This window comes from Cyanistes caeruleus, chromosome 30 (genome assembly GCF_971803275.1).
Source record: "Cyanistes caeruleus chromosome 30, bCyaCae1.hap1.1, whole genome shotgun sequence".
Lineage (NCBI taxonomy): Eukaryota > Metazoa > Chordata > Aves > Passeriformes > Paridae > Cyanistes > Cyanistes caeruleus.
This window is the reverse complement of record NC_141730.1, coordinates 3,920,335-3,936,250: the sequence shown is the minus strand read 5'-3', so window position 1 is coordinate 3,936,250 and position 15,916 is coordinate 3,920,335. Positions and strand designations below refer to the sequence as shown.

General features: G+C 55.5%; 2 protein-coding genes across 7 annotated transcripts; both read right to left on the bottom strand.

Annotated features, from left to right (window-relative positions):
- Positions 1 to 1,460: 1,460 nt before the first annotated feature.
- On the bottom strand, positions 1,461 to 7,629 carry TXNIP (thioredoxin interacting protein). Of its 3 annotated transcripts, XM_023948282.2 has the most exons (8): positions 4,346 to 7,629; positions 3,670 to 3,742; positions 3,432 to 3,579; positions 3,046 to 3,148; positions 2,699 to 2,955; positions 2,444 to 2,600; positions 2,172 to 2,320; positions 1,461 to 2,084 (listed from the first exon to the last, which is right to left on the bottom strand). In XM_023948282.2, the coding sequence occupies exons 1-8, from the start codon at positions 4,593 to 4,595 to the stop codon at positions 2,049 to 2,051; spliced, it is 1,173 nt and encodes a 390-aa protein (XP_023804050.1). In that variant the 5' UTR covers positions 4,596 to 7,629; the 3' UTR covers positions 1,461 to 2,048. The 3 variants fall into 3 exon arrangements, with proteins under 3 accessions (XP_023804050.1, XP_023804048.1, XP_086722252.1); XM_023948280.2 differs by having other exon boundaries at positions 1,461 to 2,320; positions 4,346 to 4,968; XM_086866126.1 differs by having other exon boundaries at positions 2,699 to 3,148; positions 4,346 to 4,896.
- A 3,524-nt stretch (positions 7,630 to 11,153) lies between these two features.
- HJV (hemojuvelin BMP co-receptor) lies at positions 11,154 to 15,834 on the bottom strand. 4 transcript variants are annotated; one of them, XM_086866122.1, is made up of 7 exons: positions 15,623 to 15,830; positions 15,214 to 15,547; positions 14,914 to 15,037; positions 13,723 to 13,989; positions 13,175 to 13,336; positions 12,498 to 13,000; positions 11,154 to 12,071 (listed from the first exon to the last, which is right to left on the bottom strand). In XM_086866122.1, the coding sequence occupies exons 2-7, from the start codon at positions 15,268 to 15,270 to the stop codon at positions 11,445 to 11,447; spliced, it is 1,740 nt and encodes a 579-aa protein (XP_086722248.1). In that variant the 5' UTR covers positions 15,271 to 15,547; positions 15,623 to 15,830; the 3' UTR covers positions 11,154 to 11,444. The 4 variants fall into 4 exon arrangements, with proteins under 4 accessions (XP_086722248.1, XP_086722249.1, XP_086722251.1 ...); XM_086866123.1 differs by having other exon boundaries at positions 15,214 to 15,289; positions 15,623 to 15,829; XM_086866125.1 differs by lacking the exon at positions 14,914 to 15,037 and having other exon boundaries at positions 15,214 to 15,289; positions 15,623 to 15,834.
- Positions 15,835 to 15,916: the final 82 nt, after the last annotated feature.

Below are 15,916 nucleotides of genomic sequence, written 5' to 3'. Positions count from 1 at the left end.
GTGTTTGTGCCGCAGGCCAGGGGCAAGGCTGCTCACATGAGCATCACATGCTGGCCCCCTCTCCACCCCCCCAGACTGGTTCCTGTTTTGAGGCCACAAACCTTCCAGCAGTTGTGGACTTGCAGCTGCTCCCATGCCACCCCCCTTTTTATCCTTGTTTCCCTCTTTCTCCCCTCTTTCCAGGTGTGTGTGGGAACCATGGGACCCTCATCTGTAGCCCCCAGAGCTTTCAGGGGATGGGATCTACCCCTCCCCCCCCCAGCCTGGGGAAGGATTTGGGACGGGGCGAGATGCCCTAATTCCTTGGATACGTGTCACCCCTGTCAGCCGCATGCTTCAGCTTTCCCGGTATTCTGGGACCTGTCCCACCTCCGTGGGTCCCCTGGTGCTTCCATCCTGTGCCCATCCCATATTCCCACCCCAGTCCAGCCCTGGAAGGCTCTCACTGCTCCCCTGCCAGTGCTCCCAGTTTACCCTTTGGCCCAGTTGGAATTCGTCAGGAAGCTCTGGAGCCAGCATGGATCAGAGATGGAGAGTCAGGGAGGGGGGGGGGTTCCCAAACTACGGGGGGTCCCCAGAAACCAGGGTGGGTCAGACTGAACTGCCAGATCTGTGTGGACCCTGCTTCAGAGCTGTTCTGACACAAACATTCCTCTGGCAGAGGAATGGTGGGGGAAGTTTATGGCCTTAAGTTAATTAGAGCTGTAAACTGGGGAGGGGGGCAGGGTTGAGTGCAGGGTTCAGCCCCCATGGGCGGAGGGGAGGGGGGGGGAGCCTGGAGGGTGGTGCTGGCTCTTCCAGGGCCTCTTCCAGGGGGGAAAATCAATTATTTCAGGGGGGTGTTACTGTAGGGTCTCCAGCAGGGGGCTGGCAGTTTCGCCCTACTCTGGGGGAGGCCCTGGGCTGCCTGTGCCTCCCTCCCCACAGCCCTCTCGGCCCAGCCCATGCCTGGCCCAGAGTAGGATGACCCTTTGCCTCCTTGGCCAGGAGCCAGAGTGGCTCCAGTGCCAAAGGAAGACTGAGGCACAGATGAGGATAAGGCTGGGGGGGGCAGCAGGGGAGGCAGAGCAGGCTGGGGGGGCTCCAAGTGGGTAAGAGAGCAAGAAACAGAGCCAAGGTCATGGCCTTGTTCTGCAACACCAGCACCTTTCAGCCACATCCCAAGAGTCAGCCAGGGGGCCTCTTACAGTAGTGCCAAAAGAAGGCAGGAACAGCAGGAATACTCCCCCCCCCGCCTCAGTTTCCCTGCTCTGCACCCCCCTAAGCCTGTTTCAACCTCTCTGTACTTCAGGTTCCCTTCCGCGGTCCACTTCTCAGCTTTTTGCTTCTTCCCCTGGAAAAAACAGGAGACCCCACCCCAGGGCTGCTCCCAGAAACACAGGAATTGGGAAAGTAAGGTCAAATCCCCACGCCAAAGGGGTTTCTGCCATCCTCCCACCCATGAGAGATACACGAAAGGCACCATTTCATTTGTTTATTACAAACTTTGCCCCCCAGGGGCCACACAAAGGTACAAAACTTGCATTTTTGTGCTTCCCCCCCACACCCCCCCAAATACTATGTACAAAACCGAAGAGTACAAAAGGTGCCGGTCACAAAAACAGGTTTGTCGCGACAGGACGGATTCACGATGTCACAGTGTCCCCCTCCCTCAGCGGGAGTGCAGGGCAGCCAGAGCAGCACCCAGAATTACAGAATTAGGATGGAATTAGTTAAAACCAGAATTTCCTGCCCATCACAAGTCATGACAAGGCAAGGACAGGCAGTGTGTTCCAACAGTCACAACAGCCAAGGTTTTCCAGCTCTTTTCCAGCCAGATCTGCCTTGTCTACCCCACAGTCCTTGCGGCTTCTTTGCCAGCTCAGAGTGCTGGGGTGCCCAGGATGGCCCTGCAACAGTGGTTCCTCGAGAATGCAGCAGTTCCTCGGGAATGTGGCAGTTCCATGGGAATGTGCACTTCCCCTCCAGGTGTGGGGCCAGATGTGCTGCAGGCGTGTGGCACATGGAGCCGAGTCCAGAAAAGTGGGAGCAACCCGCCGGGGTGGTGCTCACTGGACATTGTTGTTGGCGACACAGGGATCCACCTGGGCGATGGAGCAGGAAGCAGGTGAGGGATCCAGGCAGGTGATCCCAGATCCACCCGGCCCGTCCCGTGCCGGCGCCGCGCTCACCTCCGTGTACGTGGGGGGGGGCATGAACTTGAACTCGGGTGCATACATGAAGATGGGGCTATCAAATCCATCGGGATCATCCAGGAGTGGTGTGGTGGGGCTTTCCAGCCGGTGATCCTCGGGAACGATGTCCAAGTAGCACGGGGGGGCTGTGGGAATGCAGGGAGGGATTGGTGAGCTCACCTGTGTGCAGCCCCTGAGCCACTTAGGGGCTCCCCACACTGTGATCCCACCACACAGGGATCCCACCCAGTGGATCCTGCTCCACTCACCCTCTGGAGCATCCGGGAGGTTCAGGTCCACCCAGCTCATCTCAGAACTTGTCTGACTGGCCATGCTGGAGCTGCGGCTCCCAATGCCCGAGCGACTCCCAATGACCAGTGGCAGCTCCAGGATGATTTTTTTGGAGCCTGGGACGCTGACATAGATCTGTAGGAGAGCCAGGATTTAGGGGTGTTTGGGAAAGGATGAAGACCCCCAGGATAAGGAGGAAAATGAGGGGGAGGATGAGGGGATTCCCCACTCACCTGCAGGAAATACTCCACACGCAGAATGTTGCAGCCCAGGATAGAGGGTTTGAGCTTCCGCACACGGATGGTTTTGCCACGCCAGGATTCGGAGGTACCAGAGATGATGTGATTGCCACGAACACAGGAGAGTTTCTGGCAGAAGACCTTGGTCTGACCATTGGCCAAATACGTGTGCTTGGCCACGATGGCTGCCTTGGGCACCACGATGCGGGAGCAGGTGTTCTCAAAGTCCGCATTGATACAGATCTCATCGCCTGCCAAGGAAAGGACCCAGACATTAGGGATGTCAGCGGTTTCCTTACTGATTTCCCCACTCCCAATTCCCTGTTCCCAGCAGTCCTCACCTTCACAGAAACCCTTCCTGTCGATCTGGGCACTCACAGACACACGTCCATCGGGGATGAACATACATGACACTTTCTTCTCCTTCTTGGCTGCAACTGGAGACTGCAGAGAGAGGGAACGGTCACACACTGGCCCCATCCTGTCCTTCCCACCCTCCACCCTTCCTTCCTCCCTTCCTTCCCCCTTTTGCAGCCAACCCTCCAATTCCCCTGGAGTACAGAACAGGCCCCGCCCAGTGTCAGTTTCTGGAATTATCCAGAACTCCTTAATCTCACCCTTAATCCCACTCAGGCCAGATCTGATTAAAGACACCTAGATGCCACCGGGTTGAGCTGATCCTCCCCAAGGGCTTTTCTCCCAAGCCTTTAGAGCACTTGGGGCTCACCAGCAATTCGGGGGTGTTCACATCCACAGGATCCATCACCTCAAAGCGTTTTTTAATCTGCTGCGTGGGGCAGGCCGGACGCTCCAGAGACGCCTTCACCCAGTAATCCACGCAGCCGTACTTCCCCTTGAACGTGGTGCCCAGTGGCCTACAGACATGCAGGGGGTCACTCCAGAGCCCAAACATGCATTTTCCTATTTAATTCCATCCCCAGGGGTGGGTGCTGCCTCATACTCACCCCTGGGGCAGCTCAAAGCCAAATTTGTACTCATACTTGTTCCCAGGTCTCAGGATAACAGAGCCATCCTCATCTGGAGAACAGAAGGGGAGGGAAACATCAGATGCAGCTCGCTCCTGGGTGATCCTCCATTCTAAGGGTGTTGGGTAACATCTGTCCACACCCTCAGAACCCCGTGTTCTCTCCATGCTGCTCACTTCACCTCACCAACACCCCAAGCCCCCGGGGCAGAACACAGTGTCTCACGAGCTCCACCCCACCTCCAGCTGCCCCTTATCTCCTGGCTCCAGCCCGAGGGTGTGATCCTGTGACACTCCCTTAGTATGCCACCAATGTTACCAACCCCTGTGGAGTCAAAACACACCACAGGAGTTCCCCAGGCTCTGATTTTAGCTCCAAAACTTCAACCTGACTTGGCCAAACCTTCCAATATTCCTAAGTTTTCCTAGATTTGGTCATTTTTCCACAGCATCAACTCTGTCCTGGTGGTCAAGGAGCTCCACTAGGATGCACAGCATCAACGTGGCCAATCCCAGGGGTCTGTGTCTTTGTCCCCTCCCAAACCCTCTGCCCCCATCCAGCCCCACCACAACCGCCATGTGGCCAAGCCCTGGGTCAAGGTTATGAACCCGTGTTTAAGGCAACCCTTTCTCCCGCTCCAGCCCCGTGCCCTCACCCGTGGGCTGTTCCTCAAGCGCCAGCACGTCCTCGAAGCGCAGGTACTCCATCTCCTGGCGGCACTGGGCCGGCCCCCTGGCCCAGGTCACCCTGGCCACGCCGCATGCCAACACCTTGACGGCGCTGACGCGGGTCACCTCGGCCACCTCCACCAGCACACGTCCGGCCACCTTGTCCCCGCTGCAATAGACCTTGTCGGGCTCGCTGAAGGCCACCATGAAGCTTTTCACCTTCTTGAACATCACCATGGCTGGGACAGTACGGGGACGCACAAAGCAGTGGCTGCGACGCTTTATCCCCGTGGAGCAACAAAAGTCGCCCGAGACAAGAAGGTCCGGGGCAAAAAAAGAGCGACCGAACGCTTTGTTTTGAAGCGCTCCGAAGCCCCCAGCAACCACTCAGCCCCGGCGCCCCACCGCTCTGCGCGAGACGCTGCCGCCGCTGCCTTTTATAGGCTCGGCAGCCCCACCCCACCGCCGCCCGCGCCCGCTGCTGCCGGGGCCGCCACGCCGAGCGCGCGTGGCCAGGCGTGCTGCTCGCGTGATCAGCGCGCCCATTGGCTGCCGCTGCCTTGTTTACAGCAGCGCTGACCAATCAGAGCACCGGCTGCGGAGCGTGGACAGCGTGTGAAGGAAAGCCGCGCGTGTTCAATGGGGCGGGCAGGAAGGAGGCGGAGTGACAGCTAGGCGAGCCAATGGGGAGCGAGGACGGGCGGCAGCTGTGGCCAATGGCGAGCGCGGAACACGATGTCATGTTCCCAGGCGCGGGGGCGCGGGGGTGCTGCTCCCAGTTTCGGACAGGCCGTGTTGTACGGGGCGAACTGGGGGGGTGTGGGGGCTTCGCCCCCTTCGTCAGACTCCTTTTCCCCATCTAGGGCAGCCTCCTTCTTAAACCCCCCCGCTAAGCTCTCCCTTATTAATTGGGGTAAATAAGGGCGGATTTGGGGTACGGGATCGAACGTCACTGATCGAACTTTTCTGAGGAGGAAAGTCTGACTTTGGGGGTTCCCTCCCTCCTTTTGGTGTGCTTGTGGCAGTGTTTCCACCACCTCTGTTGCTTCCCGTTCTGTTTTGGGGACACTTCCCACTCCTTCCCCAAAATATTCCTCCCAAATATTGATCCAAGGTAAAGCAGACACCCACATCAATTCCATGAACTGTGGCTTTCAGCTGGGATCTGGGGAGTGCGACAGCATTTTGCCTCCCCCCCAACCCCTTCAGGAGACTTTGGCTTCCAAGAAACCCTCAGATTTCACTCCCTGGATCAGCATTTCTCCAGGACAGGAACTCCCAGCCCTTAGTGCTTTCCCAGCTCAGGAAAATGCTGGGAGCAGAGGAAACAGGAGAACAATGTTCATGGAACAACCCAGCACTGGAGGAATGGAAATGGGGGGGGCTCCCCACCATGACGAGGAACAGGGAGGTGTTTTTGTTGGGAGTTGTCCTTCAGAGGTTGTTTGTCAGAGTGCTCCTGGCACTTTTCCTGCCCTTCCATTGCCTCCTTCCCCCAGAGTTAATTCACACCTGATCGTATAAACCGATAAAGCACTGGATAAACCGTGGGGCATAAACTGTTCTCCTGCCAAACCACAGGACAGAATTCCTCCTTGAGAGGGAATTATTCTGTGGTTTGGTGCAGAATGGAGGAATTGCACCTTTTTTTTCCTCTGGTCCCCATTGTCTTCCACTAGGAAAAAGATGGTGGGTTAATGGAGAATTAGGGATTTGCTCTAATTTGGCAAAAGGTGGGGAGCTTTTTCCAGCCTTCCCTGCCATGAGATATTTGACCCCTTAGATCTGTGCTGGTGTTCCTGTCAGAGTCATGTTTACGCTCTCCCTCTCCTGTTCCCATCGGTGTGTGCCTTTCCAAGGAAACTGTCCCCAGCCTAGGGCTGCTTAAACACATTCCAGTAAAGCCAAAGGGCCTTGGAGCCCCACACCAAGGAACTTGTCAAGGATATGATCCAAGGCATGTTCCACATCCCAAATCCTCCCTAAATTCCTCCAGACTTGTCAATCAGTGCTGCCCTTTCCCCCCCTGCCCTCCATCTGATGGCAATCCCTCCCCACTGTCTGCCGCCGGAATTCCCTTGGGGGTCAGACTTGCTCCAGGAACAGTTCTCACACCGGCAGCACCCCTTGGTGGATCGGGGCGGGTCAGGAACACTGTGGGATTTTCACTTGTACAGTGTCAGACCTCCTTCAACATAAGAAAATCAGGAGAGGAATCACCAGGAGTTCTGGGCAGGGACAACCAACCTCCTGCTCTCACTAAACTGTTATTCAAGGCATTCATCCTCCTCCAAGCTGCTTTCCCATGGGATTCTGGGGCTCGGAGGATCCCCCACGCTCATTTCCACTGCTGAAGGTGAACAGATGGGGAGAGTGGAAGGACCCATTGCTTTTCCCAGAGCTCCTAGCCAGGGGAAAGAGATGGCCAGGACAGTGTGACTAACAGCCTCAGAACATCCCACTTCCAAAGCCACAGAGCGAGAAAATGAGCCCTGGGGTGACTCACTGAGCTCCGGGTGGGTCCCGGGGAAGGAACTGGGCATGGCATAGACTTGTTTTTGCCAGCACAGCTCCTGGTGCTGATAAGATCCTTGTTTTTCTGCTCCAGGTTATCAGGATTGGTTTCCAGGAGAAGCCACGCTGCTCCTGTGACAGTCTGGCCTTTGTCCTTGCTATCAGACAAGCAGTGTCCAGCTGGGATCGCTAGGAAGCCGGAGGGTGCTGGCAGCCCCGCAGCTTCTCCGGGCTGTTTGCTGCATGTTTCTCACCTTATATGGTCTTTTCCAGCATATTCCAGGCTGGGAGGGGGCAGAGAGGGCCAGGGAAGGGATCCACAATGGCTGGAGCGTGAGGACAGAGTGTCCCGGGTGTGCAGTTGGGAGCTGGGGTGGAAAAGGCATTTCCTCTGGTTGTTTGTGTACAGGGAACATTGGGACTAGATCCCAGCTGGAAAACAAGGGACTATGGGACTGGGCTAGCTCCTGGAAAGCAACTGCTTGTCCCACACCGGGGATTTTCAGGAGTGGAGGCTCCAGAGTGGGGTCAGATCAGTTCCTAAATCTCAGCAGTGGTTTGGGGGTGGGAGGGAAGGTTTCTAGTGCCTGCCTGGAGGCAGAGAATGATCAGCTATGGAGGATCACCAGGTAGAGAGGTTCGACATTGATTTTCTAAGAATGGCTCAGAAAGCTCTCAAGGCAGATTCCCACAGGGGATTCCCAAAAATTCCCCGTTTTTGCTGTTTTGCCCCCAGCAGAATCTTTTGACCCCGATGTCTGAGATTCTCCAGGGACACGGATTGGGATCCCCTTTTCCTCTTCCCTGAGCAGGGACAAATCCTCTCAGGGCTTGCACAGGAGGGTTTTCCCCCTGAAGTCCCACTTTTCCAGCTCCCACTGGAGACTGGGATGTGGAAGCTCCCCCGACCTGGCAGTTTCTTCCCCTGTTTTTTGCCCAGAGGCTGTTTTTGGAGCAGGGAGGGGGAGATAAGGCTCCAGAAGAGCTCAGACATCCGTAAACAAGGAGGAATTCAGATCCTGGGTCTGCAAAGTCCCGTGTTTGTCATCTGCTCTGGCAGGAAGAGGCAGTGACATCAGCTCCACTCCAACTGGGAGAGAGGGGCTTTCCCCAGCTGCTGGCAGAGCCCCTCAGACAGCAAAGGAATATGGAATTTTTCCTCCTTTTCAGCAGCCGAAGCTGCTCCAAGGCAGCAAGCAAGAGCTGGGACTGTCAAGCTTGGGGAAGAGAAGTGTGACTTGGAGCCATCTAGTCTCTGGAGGGTGGCCCTGCCATGAGCAACATGATCTTTAAGGTATTTTCCAGCCAAAACTAATCTGGAATTCTGTGATTTGTTTGGGGTGAGGATGGACATCCTGGCACTCTGGAGCTGACTGTGCTGGAGCCCTTCCTGTGTGCTGGGTTCTGTGGACACCTAGAGGCTTTCCCAGGAATGGCAGAGAATTCTCCATTTCTCCATCCATCCATCCATCCATCCATCCATCCATCCATCCATCCACCCATCCATCCAGGTTTCCTCCTCTCCAGGCTGGATTTTCCAGCTCTCGCTCACAGCCTTGGAGCAGTCTTGGCTGCTGAGAAAGAGGAAAATATCTTTATTCTTTTGCTGTTGTGAACTTTCCTGGCTGTGAACACCTCCAGGGATAGTGTCCCAGGTGTGTTCTGAGTGTCTCCACCTCAAATGGGCCCTGTGACTCAGAGTCTCACCCCTAGAGGAGGGGACTTAGGCCAATGCTCCCTGGACAAGGTGACCTGGCCCACTCGGAGCAGCTCACGGTGGGGCTGCAGCTCTGGCTCTGGTCAGGGCAGATATGGGATGTCACAGCAGGTCACAGGACCACCACCTCACTCTGTCACAGAGATACCAGCTCCTCTGGACACCCTGCAGAGATTCAAATCTGAGCTGTAGTCAGGCAGAGGTTCAGCCAAGTGGGGAGAATGTGCCAAGCATGGGATGGTCCTGGCCTATTCCCAAATTATTCCACACTACCCTTCCTCAGCACGAAGGAGACATGAGGTCTCTCAGAGCCGCACTGAGGCAGAGAACAGACCTCTTCTCCCACCCTGAATAGAGGAGCAGAACGTCGGCCCCAATCCAAGTTGTAGATGTCAACAAGCGTGTTTCCATTGACGTCAGCGGACTTTGGATCGACCCTTTCCCTCCCCGGCTGATGTCACCTGCTAAAAACCATCCAGCTCCAACAGGAACCCACTTTGTGTGGTTCAGCATCCATGTGCCCAGCCTGGGTGGTTGGAGCTGAGGGGGTTCAGGGTAGTCTCCCAAGGGGCAGGACCAGGGGAAGAGGCCTCAAGGGAAGGTTTAGGTTGGATATTTGGGAAATAGTGTTCATTGGAAGGGAGGTCAGACATTGGAACGGAGCAATGATGGAGGCACCATCCTGGATGTGTTCAAAAGCAACTGGATGTTGTACCTGGGGTCATGGGTCAGTTGTTGTCACTTGGCAGTGCTGCAGGAGAGTTAATGATTAATGATCTCAGAGGTTTCTCCAACCTTAATGATTCCATAATTTATCAGCAACAGCTTCTCCATGTTGTAATCCTTTTGTCAGAAGTCTCCATGTTGGACCACTCCTGGTGTAATTCTGGGTCAGGTGGAGCTGCTGAGCCTCAAACCAGGAATCAGAGCTCTCCAAATCAGGTGCATGTCTTTAGAATTCCTGGACATTTTCAGTTTGGGAGCTGCACTCTAAATTTCAGAGGTGGCTTCTGAGAATGGGTTGGTAAGGAAGGCACCAGGCCCAGTCCTGGTGGTGCAGATGATCAGCTGTTCAGGAGGAGGGGAAGTCTGCTTCCATTGGGAACCCTCCTTTCCCCATGGAATTCTTGTTGAATGGCTCTACTGGCCAACAACTAAAGGACAATTAGGTTCTGCATCATCAAATCCATCCCATTTCTATCAGGAGCTCCAGCACTATCAACGCTGCTCCTGAGGATTTCATCCCTACAGAGGATTTTATCTCCATGGAGAACGTTCTCCCCACAGAGTATTTTCTTCCCATGGAGGATTTTATCCCTCCACAGAGGATTTTATTTCCTCCCAAAGGGACATGTGGAGCACATCGGGATGCAGCCTGCTTTCTTTTCCTCATTCCTGCTTCATTTCATCCACCCAGCACTCTGGAGTTGAAGGAGCAGGGGAGGAAGGAGATATTATTATCTTCATCTGCCACTGCCGCCCAGCGACATGAAGAGACAGATGACAGGAAATGGGGACTCAAAAATAGACCCCTTTAATATCAAAACTCATCAGGGATTACTAGGAGCAGGGTGAAAGACATGGAGCAGGTCTCCTGCTCATCACTGTGTGCTCCAAGCACCCATCCAAGGAGGAATCTGCCATGATACCCATGAAATTATTTCCTATGTATTCTTTGTGCTTTTGGCACAAAAGAATAAAGAGAGAAAACCCCATGGATGTATTGAAACGTGAATTGTAGAACTTCCCTTGATGCAACCTCCATGCCTGGAGGGGCTGCAATTCTGTTTCACCCATCTCCACAAGCCCTTCCTGCATTTCTCTGGGACAGGGATGGCCAAGTTTTTAATACTTTACTAAAAAATAAAGTCTTCCCTATGGAAAAGATTTCTCCTGTAGAACTGCATCTGCCTTACTGAAATCCCCTGACATGTATGAAATTTTCCATCCCCTCTGCAGTTCTGCACCTTACACAGGGCAATGCCCTGCCCATCTCTGGGCCTGGCTGACTCTGCCATCAGGAATTCTGTTTTCCAAGCAAAAAATCCAGTTTTGCTTGGAAACAAAGTGACATTTTTTGATTTGTGCAGTGACAGAGAATCTGTGCCCAAGGGAGAGAATTCCCAAGGGGTGTTTTGTCCTCCCTGAAACCTGACACCTTTCCCAAGTCCAGAGCCGGCTAAATTGAGTCCACAACAGGTGCCAAGAAAACAAGGAAAAATAGCAACAGTGGCCTGGGATATAGGAGGTCTCAAGCTCCACAGCTCCCACTGCTGGAGATCCACTTGTTATTTATCTTGGAAGAAGAGCATATAGCCAAAACTGGCTGATTTCTACTCAAAAGTCTCCCTGTTGGTCACATCGTTCCCCAAACTGATTTGTGGCCTTGCTCTGCTTTGGGAGGAGTGAATCCATTGTAAAACCATTATTTTCTGCTAAAAATTGGGCGTTGGGCTTTGAGTCTATTATTTCTGGATCTGTAGGGTTCCTGAGTGGAATTCTGCCAGATTAACACCAGGAGAAAGGTGAGAAGTGAGTTATGGAAAGGCTCTGAGGGACAGAGGGGGTTTCTAACCCAGGGGGTTTATTTGTCTTTGATGCACTGCAGTGTCACATCCTTAGGGGAAAAGCAACATGTCAAAATGGAAATTTGGATCTACCTGAGGGAGAGGAGCTGGGAACAGCTGCACCATCCATATGAGACCAGTTGGTGCAAACCAGGGGTTCATCTCTCCCCTCTCCTGAGTCTCTGATTCCTTGTGGCTCTGGAGACACTTCCTTCAAGGTGAGGAATCTCTCCTGGCTGCAGCTTGGAGACAGCAGCTCTCACAGGTTCCCTATGGAACAGGCTGGGGTTAAAAGTGCAACAAAATAGCCCAAAGTCCACAGGGGAGGAGGAAGAGGAGGAGGAGAGATGATGAAGGGGTGAGTGGGCAGCCCCCCCCAGCTTGGAAGATGTGGAGCTTCTCGGCATCAGGCAGGAACAGCCGGGCATCCTCCAGTGCCCCGTGCGCTGCCATGGTAAAGTTGGCATCCCCCGAGGTCACCACGTCGAAGACACACGATTGGAAGTAGGCATCCTCCACGGGCAGCATCTCCCGGCAGAGCGCTCGCGCTGTCTCCACCGGGACACGGCCGCGCCCACGGGGGCTGCGGGACATGCGCTGGCTGTGGGGGCAGCCGCCCACACACAGCTGCAGGTCTTGTTCTTCCGTGAAGGCCTGGGCCACCTCCTCGGCAGCACGGATGGAGAAGGACAGCTGGCGGCCAGCCTGGCGCACGGCGATGGTGGTGCCGATGTAGTCAGCACGGATCTCCACGTGCCGGCCAGGGCTGTGCTCCCGGATTGCCAGGCTGCTCCCACCTGGACGCGTGCCCCCGTTCACGGAGCCATCCTGAAAGGCTGCTGGGACGTTGTCCAGCTCGGCCTGGTAGACCTTCTGGTCAATGCATTCCTTCATGTTCTTGAATATGATGGTCAGCTGTGGGGAGCAGGGCAGGAGGGGGATGAGCACGGTGGCCATATCCCCATCCCAGGTGTTCAGGGTATCCCAGGATGCAGGTCCCACCCCACCTATCCATCCTCAAACCACTCCTGCCACAATCCTTTTAGGATAACAACAATCTTTCCTGCTTTCCTTCTTTTTTTAACACCATTTAAGCAATGGAAAACTCAGGTGGAACCAAACCCAGCAAGATTCCTCCAGGTACCCCATAGTACCTGGGGTACCATGACCACATGGTCACCTGACAGCAACAGGAATGTTTGAGGGTCACCTCAACAACCTCCACCAATGTTGTCCCTTCTTCCTCATCTCCCCTGCGTTTGAAGCAGTTCCAAGGATTTTGGGAAGTATAGGAGGTGCCCTGACTCTGGATTTGCTGCCCAGCCGGTGCGCTAACGTTACCTTGCTGGTGACTGTTGCGTTGGACCCCTTGGCCACCGGTGAACTGGTGGCCTGCACAAACAGGTAATTATTGTCCAAGAGTGGCCAGGAGCCCTCCACCCGACATGTGTGGAAGTCATCGTGGAAGGTGCGGATGTGGGGGTCCCCAAAGGCAGCACAGTGCTGGAAACCAGGGGGGCGGCCATGTTTGTAGAGGAAACTCCGCTCGTAATCACAGATGTCAATCAACTCGAAGCCGTGGGGGTTGGGGGCCGGGGGCTGGGGCCTTGGTGGGGCTGTGGGCCCTTCCTTGGAGCAGTTGTTCTGGATCATGAGGTCCTCGATGCCGTGCACAGCAGAGTGGAAGGCCAGGTCTCCACGGCAGGTGCGGGCGGTGCGCCGGGTGCACAGGGAGTAGGAGCGGAGCGCGGTGCAGAACGCGGAGCCACGGTCGGGGCCGTGCAGGTGCAGCGTAGCCGCCACATACTCCGAGTTGCAGCGTAGGATCTTGCACTGGGAAGAGACTGGGAGAGACGGGACAGCTCTATGGGAGAGGGGATGGGGTGGGGAAGGGCAGCCTCTCCTCCCCCCACCACCTCCCACCATCCAGCCTGCTCTGGATTCTCATGGAGATTCTTCCTGGAAGCACTTGTCTCCTGGTTTTTACAGGGAACAACTCTGCCCATGCAGATCCTTACCATGCCTGCAGAGGAGAAGGAGCAGGAAAGCTCGGAGGAAGATGCTGGAGTTTTCCAGCTGCCCTGGGCTCCCACTGTGGGCAGGTCTCCCCATTCCCATCCATGCAGAGCCTGGGGGGTCTCTCACCCACCAGCAGCTCCCAGCTTCATTTGGCAGCTCCCCTGGAACCAGAGGTGGGATTGGGAGAGAGACCAGCAGATGGGACTAAGAGGGGCCCTGCAGCTGGCAGCAAGTCCAACCAAGCACTTCCAAGGCTACCACTTGTCCCCCAATGGCACATCGACATGGCTTTGAACACTTCCAGGGATGTGACTCCACCACTGCCCTGAGTAGCCTGTGCCAGGGCTTGACCACCCTTTTCATGGGGAAATGTCCAACCTAAACCTCCCCTGGTGCTGCTTGAGATGTTTCTTCACAGTGGTGGTGTTGAGCATTTCACTCCTCCCTCACTTTGGGGATACCACATGCAGAATCGGAGCCTGCAGCATCCCTGGGTGCCAGCGATATCCTTGGACCCTCATTCCTGCTTTCCTGCTGCCCCACTCACCTGTGTCAGCTTCCTCGGGGAACGATCTGGCTCCCAGCGCTGGGAGCTCCTTCCCTGCGGGACACATGGGCGTCCTTGTCACAAGCTCTGCCCCAGGTGAGAGCCAGAGAGACCCATGGGATGACCCAGGAAAGTTCCAGCCTCCCTGGGCTCCTCCATGGCCTCGCAGCTGGATAAAATCCGGGGTTCCACAAGCCCGTCCAGGGGCCAGGGAGTGGAGCCCCCCGTGGCTCTTCGTCCCTAGCCACCTTTGCTCCGTCCTTTCCCCTGCGGGGCAGAGGCAGCAGTTGAAATCGATCCTCCTAAATTTAGCTGGGCTCTGATCCAGCCAGGAGCAACAGCCGGAGTGTGGAGAAGGTGGGGCACAGGAGCTCCAGGAGGAGGCGGGAGTCCCCAGACCCTGTGGACTGTGGGATCATGTCACCCATGGGAGCTTCCGTGGAGCTCCATGGGTTTTCCTCCTTGGAAAGCCTCTGCCTGCAACCTGCAAGAGCGAGTCCCTGTGGAAAAGCACCATGCTTTGCCCTGTGGAATGTGTCCAATAGGGAATGGGATGTTTCCTGACAGGGAATGCTTTCCAGCATTTTCTCTCACAGCCTGCCCTCCCGGGGCACAGCCAAATCCTGAACACAAACATAGCACAGGCCAAAGTTAGCCAATGTCCCCAGGGATCGATGACTGCCAGATCATGCTGGCTGCACTCCTGAAATCCCACCTACACAGGTGCAGGAAGCAGCTGCACCATCCCCTGCTCCCTGCAAGGAGGAGGAATGGTCAGGAATGTCCACACCAGGATTTTTCAGGTCCACTCCAGAGGCCATGGAGGAGGACAGGGATGGGAAGTTGGTCCCTCCAAATTCCAGCACCCACAAATCCCTCTGGGAACACATTCAGGGAAGCCTTCTGCTGCCTAAACCAAGTTCCTGCTGTTTTCCACAGCCAGCTCTGCCCTGCAGGGAGCAAAGCCTAGTGCCCAGCAGAGATACAGCACTGGCACTGAGGTGGGAAGAGAAGTATTTGGGGAAAGCGGCATTTGCCAGAGAGCTGGAAGAGTGGATCCCTCTTCTTTCCAGGATGGGCCATGTGCACAATCAGTCCCAAAGGATGCACTCTTCCTTCCACACCATGCTTGGCATAAATCCCATCCCTCCACCCCCACACCTCTGCCAATGATCCCAGCACTCCACTTACCCTGGCAAATGCCACAGGATGGGCACCAAATCACCCTAGACCCTCCAGAGGAAAATCCTGGTCCCCTGCCTGGGTCTGGCTCCGGGTGGAAATGAGGAGGAAATCCCGGCTGTTGCCACCCAGGCTTGGAGCAGAGGGAGCAAAAAACAGCTGAAGATTCTGACAGCCGGATCTGTCACTGGGAGCGGGAGCTGAGTGGGCTCCGACAGCACTTTAAAAATAGCTGGTAGGATTTTTGATCCCAAAAGGCGAATTCCAGTGAGGAGGGGAAGGGAGAAGGCAGGGAGAGCCAAGACTTACCAACTGCACACACAAGTGGTGGGTGAGGTGGACATGGAGCCCCTCAGAGCTGCCCATCCTGAGCTTTCTCCAGGGTCTGGGAGAAACAAACAGGTTGGCAATGCAAAGTGCTACTGGAAATCCAAGGAGGCTCCCATTCCATCAGCACCTGGCAGTGTGCACCCCAGCAGGTGAGCACTCCCCTTCTGGCTCTGTCAGAGATCGGAAAACTCATGGAGATGTGTGGGACTTCTCCTCTGAGATTCTCCATTCCAGAGTTTTCCCTTTCCCTCCCTTGGAGAGCTTGGGAGGTCCTGGAGAGGGACCGACATTGGGAGAAATGGATATCCTATGCCTGGAAGACATTGAGAGACGTGGGAAAGGAACCACCTGGCTCAAAAGTACGACCAAAATCCCACAGGGATCCCACCTGTGTGAGCCGCTCTCAGGATACTGGCATGTGGATAAATCCCATCCCCAAGCACCTGCGCTGGGGCCGGGCAGCTGGGGGCTAAAAAAATCCAGAGCAGGCGGAGCCAGGCACTGCTGAGCTCTGTGGAGAGACCCCGGGAGGGCTCCAGCGCTGGGTGCAGGACCCCAGGAGTCCCCCTCCGTCTCTCCCGCGCACCCCCGCGCACAAGTGGCTCCGCCCACCGATGCCCACATAAGGAGAAAGTGGGGCGGGGTTTGCTCAGGGGGCGTGTTCATTGAGATAGGGGCGTGG